This window comes from Zerene cesonia, chromosome 22, assembly GCF_012273895.1.
Source record: "Zerene cesonia ecotype Mississippi chromosome 22, Zerene_cesonia_1.1, whole genome shotgun sequence".
NCBI classification, from domain to species: Eukaryota; Metazoa; Arthropoda; class Insecta; order Lepidoptera; family Pieridae; genus Zerene; species Zerene cesonia.
In genome coordinates this window covers 550,301-561,292 of record NC_052123.1, presented here as the reverse complement: position 1 = coordinate 561,292, position 10,992 = coordinate 550,301, and the positions used below count along the sequence as shown (strand labels likewise).

The 10,992-nt window shown below is 29.9% G+C and overlaps 1 protein-coding gene across 1 annotated transcript in view; it reads left to right on the top strand.

Moving 5' to 3' along the window:
• Nucleotides 1–5,923: 5,923 nt before the first annotated feature.
• The window catches only part of LOC119836043 (neural/ectodermal development factor IMP-L2-like), an 11,672-nt gene continuing 6,603 nt past the window's right edge, over nucleotides 5,924–10,992 (top strand). The window contains exons 1-2 of the mRNA XM_038361253.1: nucleotides 5,924–5,975; nucleotides 9,209–9,367. Coding sequence (XP_038217181.1) covers nucleotides 9,247–9,367 — 121 coding nt within the window. The 5' untranslated portion in view covers nucleotides 5,924–5,975; nucleotides 9,209–9,246. The remainder of the gene's footprint in view (nucleotides 5,976–9,208; nucleotides 9,368–10,992) is intronic.

The following is a 10,992-nucleotide window of genomic DNA, read 5'->3' as shown; positions in this document are numbered from 1 at the left end:
ACAGATTCGAAATTCAAATGTAATATTTTTTTATAATTAAGTGTAACAGTATTTATGGCCAGACTAAGTATACTGCTTGCGCCTGGTTCGGTTCCTGATGGAGTAATAAATAGGTAATCTACACAAATATGGTAAAGAGGAAACCTTTGTATGTTTGTAACGTTTTAGCGCAAAAACTGCTGGACCGATTTCGAAAATTCTCATGCCTTTGAAAAGCTGCTTCACTGAGTGGCATAGGCTATTAAGTACCACAGGCGATGCCAGCGTGAAGAGCATCTTATTAATAACTAGCAGTTCATCCCGGCTTCGCCCGTGGTACATATATAACCTATGCCACTAAGAAGTTGTAGCTTTCTAATGGTGAAAAAATTTTTAAAATCAGCAGCCCAGCAGTTTTGACTTTATCCATCACAAACAAACAAACTGGACAGGACTACAAATTCTTTCTCTTTATAATCTATATATATAAAATTCTCGTGTCACAGTTTTCGTTGCCAAACTCCTCCGAAACGGCTTGACCGATTCCTCTGAAATTTGGTAAGCATATTGGGTAGGTCTGAGAATCGGCCAACATCTATTTTTTATCCCGATATTCCTACGGGATACGGACTTACGCGGGTGAAACCGCGGGGCGCAGCTAGTATTAGTATAGATAATGAAATAACGACTGCATAAAAACTTTTTCAGATTTGTGTAATTTCTCCTAATATCACACGAATTAATCATTCCTTGGAATAAACTGATAAATTTAATAAAAATTTACCTCTTATAACACTATACAATAATTTATATTTTCTATTTGCTATATTTATTTAAAGACGAAATTTTCATCATATTATTGTAATATAAATTTTGTATGTTTTTATCACGATGATCACGCCAAAATCAAGTGAACAGTTTGAGACGTATTTTTAATTAGGCAAAATTTAGCTTAATTGGTCATTCAACTCGGGCGAAGCCGGGGATCATTATAACTTAATCGTCATTTCATCAAATCGTATGTTTGTACCTCTTAATTATAATACGAGAAAATAATGAAATGATCATTTAAAATGCCATCAAATATTTTTAAAATATATTATCTCCATCATCATCATCATATTACATCTATATATATAGTGATTCGTATGTTTGTAATTCAACCAGAACAATAGTATCAATTTGAGTAAAATTTAACACAAAGATATAAGCTGAAAGCCTAAGCTAATTCAGTATCCGCTTAAATAAAACTTATGTTTTATCCTCCCCAAGTAAATAAGAAATCTATCATAAATTAGGTAAACTTAAAAACTTCAATTAATAAATCTATCTATCTACCTCTATATATCTCTATCCTATGTACCTATAGAAAAAACGTGTTTAAATACTTCAATGTGTCATCAGCATCCATCGGCACCTTTTCTACATCCTCCCCAATTCCTTCTTTCCAGTCGTCGATCCTTTCCTTATCCCTATCCCCTTAATAGCGGGTAGCGCATTCGCAGAGGCACTACTAATGTTCATGGGCGGTTACCATCAGGCTGACCATCAGCTCAGTTGCCCGATATGACATAAAAAAAAGATATAAAGTCATTGCAAAAAATTGACAAGTAGTTATCGTTTAATTTTAAATTTTAGTTTTATAGCATTGAATTGCTTTATAATTGAGAAATTTTGAAAGTCTAGAAAAAATTTTGATCACGAGGCGGGATTCGGACCCGCGTTTCTTGCTTAACCGTAGCAACGCCTAGCCCCTCGGCCACTCGTTAGGCAAGAAACGTGGGTTCGAGTCCCGCCTCGTGATCAAATTTTTTCTATTCTTTCAAAATTTCTGAAATAGTTATCGTATTCTTAAAATGATAAAAACACACACACATGTAATAAAACATGTTTTAAAACCGTCAAAAGTTGTTTAAAATCTGATGATTTTTTTCCATAATCGCCCACCATTCGATCGAAGCGATGTTAATCCGCAATTATCTAGTATATTCTGTTTTAGTGGTAACGGACCACACTAGGTGATTTTAAAGACATTAAATTTATTTATTTTTCGCAGTGTTTAAATAGGTTTTTAGTGTTGTTTAAAACTGATTGGTATTTCTATTATTTTGCAATACTTACATATTTCAGAATTGGTATTTGATATAATTACATTCTCATCTATTTAATTAATTAATTCTTGATTTAAGTTAATTTTACTACATGCATTCCATTAAAAAAAATAATATTTATCAGCATAAATTCATTACCCATGGAATCAGCAATTCATTGGATTATCTTTAATAACATCCATTATCATCATTATAGAGACATTGATTATCTCGAATCTTTCAACAATTTGGTAAGTTAGTTGAACTGATGATGGAAAGCAAACATTTGAATACTCTAGCTATGCTCCGTGGATTCACTCGCGTTGTTTCTTTTGATATTCCCCACTTACCTCACAGATTACTCATCTCACGCATTATTTCAACAACAAACTGGACTCTTCCTCCATTTTTAACGTTTCATGTATTTCACAAAAATAAATTATGTCACATTAGGATTTTAAAGTAATAATTTTTAGTATGCGACCTAACTATGGACACAGTATTTACAAATTGCGTACATACATTATATATTTAACTTTACAACTGCCGCAATAACAACATTTATAATTATTAACCGCAATAAAATTATACGCTATAGAGAAAAAAACACGACAACAATTGTAATTACAACAGAACCTTGAAATAAGTCATAGAACTTTAGTATGTCACATATTAATACCTAGTAATCGTACTGCGCATAACCTAGAATCTTGATCAATTGCTACACAGCATACTATGTACAATTTGGCTAGATGCGACGTAATATAACCTATTGATACATTTAGGAATAGATATTGTGTAATTGAATCGGCATTCCCTAAAGTAACGTGGGATCTTTATTTGCTGCGTATTATCTTAGTTATAGACTTTGCAAAACTTTTTTTCAATTACAATTGAAACATACGCATATTACAAAAGTTCGTTTCTATTAATTTTCTATTAACTTCAAAAAATAGGTTATAAATTCGACGGTTTTTTGTGTTGTCACCTCATAAATATCTTGATGAATATCATTTGTTTTGTCTCTGAAAGCTGGTGCCAGTCATCACATTTAAACTTGCTATATTTTTGGCAACTTGAAGTCGTTTTGTGTTTCGTTAAAATGTACATGTAAAGAACACATATTAATTAAACAGTGACGCAGTGTAAGCGTATTCCGAGTGGTTAAATGTCGTAGTAAATGTAAAAACCGTTAGATTATATTGTAACACATTTGTTCGTAACTTATAGATAACTTCTAACGGTGATACTTATGTATTTATTAACTTTATTCAGACGGCGACACTTATCAAATCAATAGCGAAAAAACGAAATTGTGGATTATAGCGCCACAACGTATAAAAAATTTCTTCCTATAACACTTCTATATCAACCATTACAATAATTGCGTCGCAAATGAATTCAAAGAAGCACAATCGCTTTAGATTCCACAAATATCACACCAATTATTTAATCTCACCACGTGTTACTTATCGTGTATAAAAAATCTGATTACTACGATGTCATTCATATGATTCAGCGGAAGCGGCTGTGGATCGGCGACGACTTGTGACGTGCGCTTGCGCATGTCCAATTGAGAGTACAATTAAACGCGCAACTTTGTATTGGGAAACTATTTGAATATGACACTACGCTTTATTTAATTCGCAAATATTGAAATGCGGTTATTGCATTGTCATATGATTGTAAAAATTTATTTTTATGAATGAATGAGTTAAAAGTGGATGTTGAATTTTTATTTATTAGTTTATCTCTCTTTATATTATAATATCAATTATAAAGAGAAAGTATTTGTAAGTATGTTTGAAATGTTTTCACACAGAAACTACTAAAATTATTTAAAAATGTTTTCACAATTAGAAAGCTGCAACTTCCCTAACTGATATAGGCTATATATGTACCATGAGTGAGGCCGGGACGAATACCTAATCTAATAACATTTTTTTATTTGATTTTCAACATTTGTACAATGTATTTTGTGAAATATCACTTAATTATTAAATATTAAATCGATATTTACATTTATATGAAAATTTTTATTATTTCAATTTGTATGAGACTCCAGCTTGCGTAATTCCCTCCACATATTACATTACAGTATGGTCTGTTTCTTATCTAATGCATGCCGGTGTCACTCCAGACAAAAACAAAATATAATCACGCTTTCCTTTACAGGGTTTGCATACGGTTCAAATAATTAAAAAGTTCTAAGTATTGTCAATAAAATAATTATTGACAATACTTAGAACTCTAGATAGATAGATATCTCGTCATATTATGATAAATTTCACTTTTTATGCTCATCATCCCATTGTTTAGACTTATTGCTAGACCGCCTCCTTGGTACAGTGGTTAACGCGTGAACGTAGAACCGAGGGGTTCTGGATTCAATTCCCGGTGGGGACGCACAAAAAAAATGTCTCGGTCTGGCAGGACACAGAAGGATGATCACCTACTTGTCCGTAAAGGAAATCGATCAGTGAAACATATGTACATCATCGGCCCCATACCCCACTAGGGGACACGGGACATCACTTTTATCCTATTGTTTAGAAAATCTGAGTCTCAGGTTTTCAATTCTTCACTAATAACATTTGAGTCAACGATGAGACGTCGGTGGGACGGACATCTTTTTTGTAGAAAATATTATCAATTACGTTATTTTATCAATAGTTAAAAATTAATTGAAAAAATCGTCCGAATGAATTCAAATAAGTAATTAAAACATCAAACAAATTACATACGTAAAAACATTTTTACATTTTATTTCTTATCAATTGAAATATTTCAAATTCTACACACAATAAAACGAAAATATGATACTACTTAAAACTAGATTGGGATAGTGAAAGCTAGACATAACAACTACTAAAAGTCAGGTGGCGAGAATGCTCATCTTATGAATCACTATTCCGATTAATTGGTTAACATGATGAAACTTTAGCGCATGTGTAGCTGGGCTGTTCCCGTTATTTAATTATAGACATATGGAGTTCAATTTAGTGTTTTCCTTAAACATGGTTGTTTTATTATTATGTCCATATATTTATTTATTGATTATATTATTTATGAATTAACATGTTTTAATCGTGTTGATCAGGATTTTTTTTTCATAAAATAAACAATATACTGTTCAAACAATTCGTATTTGTAAGAAGGCATTTATCACATAAAGGTTATTGATCCTATATTTAGCTGGATTGTATTGCAATTGTTAATAATTACTTATGTACCAAACATACACCTAAAAAAACTTGTTATGTTTAAAGTTTTCTCTTATAATTATAACTATTTTTAAATCTTTTTTTGTATAATCAAATTTTCTAGGAATCAGGTCAGCGATGAAATGATGAAATCTTTTATCATTTTACTACTAAACTATGTATCGAAAATTAAATAATGATTCATAGTTTTATTATCTGTCCATTTGAGTGAGACTATAATTTTAGACATTATTTTTATTCGTTTTATTATAACGAGAAGGTATCGTAGAATTAAAAAAAGATAAAAAAATAACTTGATTTAAAAAGAAAAACTTATAGTTGTTTTTAAAATAATTCAATACACAAAATGTGGCCAATGAAATGACGCACAAAAACAGGGAAGCGCACACAGCAAAAAACACAATATTGCGTATTCACAAATTTTTTCCTTAATTCATTAACTCAACAATTCCATACAAGCACTGATGGGAAACTTATTTCTGTATTGTCGATGAAAACGCTATCCCAAGTGAAGTTTAATTGAACGACTCTTTGAATTTCAGTACAATTTACAAAATGTAGTAGAAAAATCGCCCCGTGTAGCACAACACGATCGCAGCATATATAAGAGTAAAATCTGTCACCTTACTTATTCCGTTTAGAACCATTATTGAGATAACAGCTCTAAGTGTTGTGTGATAAGGTAAGACGGACGTGATAAGAAACTTATTCATTCACGTCTTTTTCATTGTCTTAATCATTTATTGGTATTCGGGTTATTTGAAGAAAATTCATCCATTTGTGGGCGTCGATAAAATATATTCGGCTTTCTGCGAATTTTATTTTGAACGCGGGTTTTAAGTGAGTTGTTTCTCTTATATTTTAACTAAAAGCTTAATCTGAATAAGAATATAATAAAGTGAGTCGTATTTTTGGAAATGTGACGTAAAAATTCTTTTTTTTCGTTCACTAAAAATGTAATTTTAAATGTACATTTTCAACCGACATTCCGAAGAATTAAGAGATTCTCAATTTGAATGTATTTTTTGGTTTTATTACGCTTTTTACTCGATAATTCCGCGGGTTTTCAACAGTTTGACGTGATTGTTTTTGTGTTTTATAGGAAATTGTTGTTATTTCGTCCCATTTTTATAATATTATACAATCTGGAGTGGTACCTCTTTCGTGACAACGGTTATTATTTTTGAAAGGAGATATATTTCAAATAAATGTCAAATCAAACCTTAATAATTCAAATTATTAAAATGAGCGTTAATTTTATTATTTGTTGTAGTTAAATTAAAATTGAGAGGACAATTAATTAATTATATATACATAATCATAAGCCTAAGCTTAAAATAATGTAACTTATATAAACTTATGTGTGAACAATGTTATACACTTTCCCTAAAGAAACTAAGTTATAACATTTTACGTGTAGTTTTCAACTTTAATTGTACTAGCTGTACCATAAAAATAGTATCACAATAATGCCAGCAGTTACTTAGATCCCAAACCAAATTACCTACATTATTTTATTCAATAAATATTAATATTAAAATATCTATATTATTTTATTCAATACGTCATATTTAGTTCGGCTCGTACGGTTCATTATCAAATTAATTTTACACCAACACAACATTTTTTCTAATCTTTCAGTTATCTTTTTAGATTTATTCAACACCCCCGCATATTTCTGGGTTTTACTGAATACAAAGTACTTTACGTCAATCCTGGTTATTTATACTTACTGATAAATACATCTCATAAATTCGTTCCGTTGCGACGCGAAAAAAGATAAATAAACAAACACACTCTCACATTGAATATTAATAAGGATTTTTGTAATATATGACATTAGAGATGCTTATTTAATTTCGTTATAAATATATATCTTTAACAGACGTTGTAGAAAATATCAGAGTTACTGTTTCTTTATTCAAACAGACAAATTTAAATCAACATTGTAACAGTTCTTTTTGACATTATATATTAGATATTAATAAAAAAAATTATAAAAATTGAAATATGTTTTGTATGGAATATTTTCTTTTAAACTAGTCTTAAATTTATATTTACTTGTTTCTCTAATGTTTACGTAGTAACGGATCAATAGCTGTTTAAAAATGCTTTAAATCTAAACGACATATTTTTACTATTCTGACCCCCGGTTTTATCTGTGTTCTATATTGTTGATATATAGCGTTACACAATAAACGGGCTATTTAAAACTGAAAGAAGTTCTCGATATTAACGCGATCAAACAAACAAATTCAATAGAAAAATAAAAATAAAAATAAAAATGAAAAATCGGATATTTATTATTACATGTTAAAAATAGAAATATCAATGATTTTTCTTCAGAAAGAAAGTATGTCCTAGACTCCCATCCTTTTGAAAGGAAAGAAAGACGAAAATCATGCTTCACTACATAGTATAAAGCAAAGCAAAGTCGCTTCCCGCGTCTGTCCCTATGTAGGTATGCTTAAATCTTTAAAACTACGCAACAGATTTTGATGGAGTTTTTATAATAGATAGTGATTCAAGAGGAACGTTGATTTGTATGATAACATCCATTAAACTACGACGAAATTAACACGTGCAAAGAAGCAGGGAAAAGCTAGTTTCAGATAAAATTCCGTCAAAATGAGTCCATTGATTGCAAGAGCTTGCGTACTCTTTTATTATAGGCGACAGGCGTCATCTTACATTAAACGATGATGCCTCTCTTATTAACTGCCTATAATATGCCTATATAATTAAATCTAGGGTAAATAAGAAATAGATTCTGTCATAAACAATGTTGTGTTAATCCTCTTTAATATTTAATTTAATACTTATCCATTACGAACATTTTCCAAAGTTACAAATCGTTTGTCTTCGGAATAAAAGAAATATCTACTTGCATATATGTATAACCAACCGATTTCTAAAAAAGGATTCTCAATTTAAATGTTTATTTATGTTTGTTACCTCGTCTCTTTCGACTAGGTGAACATCGTTTGATGATATATTTTTATTTGAATATGGTACCTTCTAGTACTATTTAAATTTAGTCTAATTCTGACAAATCGAAGGTTAATTTTACAAAGGAAATTTAATTAGTTTAATTTTTTTTTTTTAATTTTTTAATTGGTTATTAAAATTGATTGTTTCGCGAAATTATATAATTAAAATATAATATTTATGTGTATATTAAAGTATACTTATCCTCAAAAAGTGTACGAAAAGGTAATATCATAAAAATTGATGCCGCCGCTTTCGGGTTGCAAATTGTCTAACTAACCCAATTAATTTTATATCAAAAATTGCCCTACTAACAACAAATGTGTATAATTAACTTGTAGTATAATTATATTATAAAATATAACGATAACAACGCGTTTATACTATGTTTTCATTGTAAATATTCGTTTAATGATATTTTTATAAGATAACCATTTATTTGATAAGATTTTCTGTGGTTACAATATTTATTTCTATTGTTACTTAATGGATGATAATTAATCAGAATAAAATGTTTAAAAAAACAATTTAATAAGAAACTAAACCATTTTCCAATTGGCAGAACTAGACTCGATTTAAATGAGACAATATTCCATGTTGGCTTTAAATAAAAACAAACATTATAATCCCTTCAAAGAGGTACCAAAGTCCAAACATATAAATACAATAGAATTTCTTCTTCTTCCTCTATTTGAAATCTTTTCATAAATAGTATTTAATTCATTGCTTCGTGTAAAAAAATATGTAAATTATCAAATACATTATTCAAATATAATATCGTTTTTTATAAACTATATGAATTATTCTAAGGCATTTTACAAAAATCATAAAAAGTCTATAGTATGAACACAATTTCTTACTAAAATTGGCTGAAACAAATGGGAGATTATTCTATTATTAATAGCCTACATTCTCATTTTTTCACAGAATAATACTCAAGCGCGCCATCTGGTATCGAATAGAAGATGTTGAATTTAGTATCGCTACTCGTCGCCGCGGCGCTGGTGTCGCTCCATTGTAGCTACGAAGCGAACGCTGCTATAGAACACCCCAAGATTATCGTGTCTAATAATTTAGAGCCAAACAGTAAGTTATTTTTTCTATAAATAGTATTAGGTATACATGTAAAATTTGATATTTATTTTAAATAGTTTTTTTCTAATAGTAGTTTTTTTCTAGTAGGTAGTTGGTGAATGTTTCTTTCATGCGAAACCTGCTGGATGTATTTTGATGATACTTTGCATTGATAGTTTATATAAAGCAGGAAATCTATAGAAATACTAGTGTTTCCTGTAGTTTCGTCCACGGGTGAATCGGCGCGATACAAAATAAAATTTATCATTAACCTTCAAATAAATAACCGCCACTATTTGTCAACTTTGTATGTAATTTAATTGGCGACTGTGAAATGTGAACATAGATAATAAATATATATCTTATGCGGTATAAACTAGTTAAGCACCCAGTTTTAGCCGGGTTTCCAAAATTCTAAAATGTCCCATACAAATTCATTTACTTATTATTTTAATGCGTTCAAATTTCCGGCAGTACTATATATTTCGAATTTATTCACTTTTTGTTGCTGTAAGAATGATTCATTCATCATAATATTTATTCCTAAATTAAAAATAATTTATCGCAAACATATCAGACTGAACCCAGTAGCTAAATCGTGTTAAATCTGGTAAACAGTCTGTATTTTTCAATCACTTCCTCTTTTGCTTATTTCGAACCTATTTGTAATACCACAGATAACATTATAATGTTTATACTAACAGATCATTATGCAAATAGAAATGAATTAAAATAAGAAATACATCTGTATTAATTTCCAAATTATAAGTGCTTCAATGAAATTTCATCCTACACTAATAAATTTGATATTTTCCTCAATGTATCCGCATGTTCATACATTCAAATTATATTAAAAAGAAATAAACAAATTTATGTATATGGGTTACTTCGTACGGACGGAAAATGTGAGTTTTGAATTGCATGATTTCCGCTGCTTATGAATACCAACTGAATAAAGGATACATAATATATATTCAAGTTTTAATACACCATGATACACTATGGAGATATAAAAGACTACAGAGTTTGCCGGCTCTTCTATGTAGAAGCTGCTTTCCGAACCGGTGGTACATATCAAAACTGTGGCATGACGATTCAAAAGAGCTTCTTTAAGAAGTCCTATTGAATAAATAAATAAGCATACATGCAATTTGAAATTATAGAGTATAAATAACTACATTTTGTTAGCGAGAACAGTATTTTCCATGGTTTTTTTAACCTACGCTTCATCTTGCCATTAACCTATAAAACTTATATGCACTATATAGCAAATTCTAATTTATAACGTGTGACCTAAGCCACAATAGATTAATAGATTAACAGACAATAATTAAGTGTATTTTTTGTACAACAATTGATGAATGATGATATTCTATTAACATTTTATTATGTTTCAATGACGCTCGGACGACAAAGTAGGCCAGCATTCGCTGTCCTTGGTAACCCATCTAAATCGTTATCGCATCATAAATCCTGCTTTCCAAAATTCGCATACAGAGTATCTGAAAATAAAACATTAAGTGCTAAGATAAGCAGCTCTATAAACAATTTGGGTGTGAAGTTTTTTTGCCAATTTTACTTTCTAATCCGCGCAGACGGATACGATTCGAATTTATTCACCAGATGTTCAGATTATA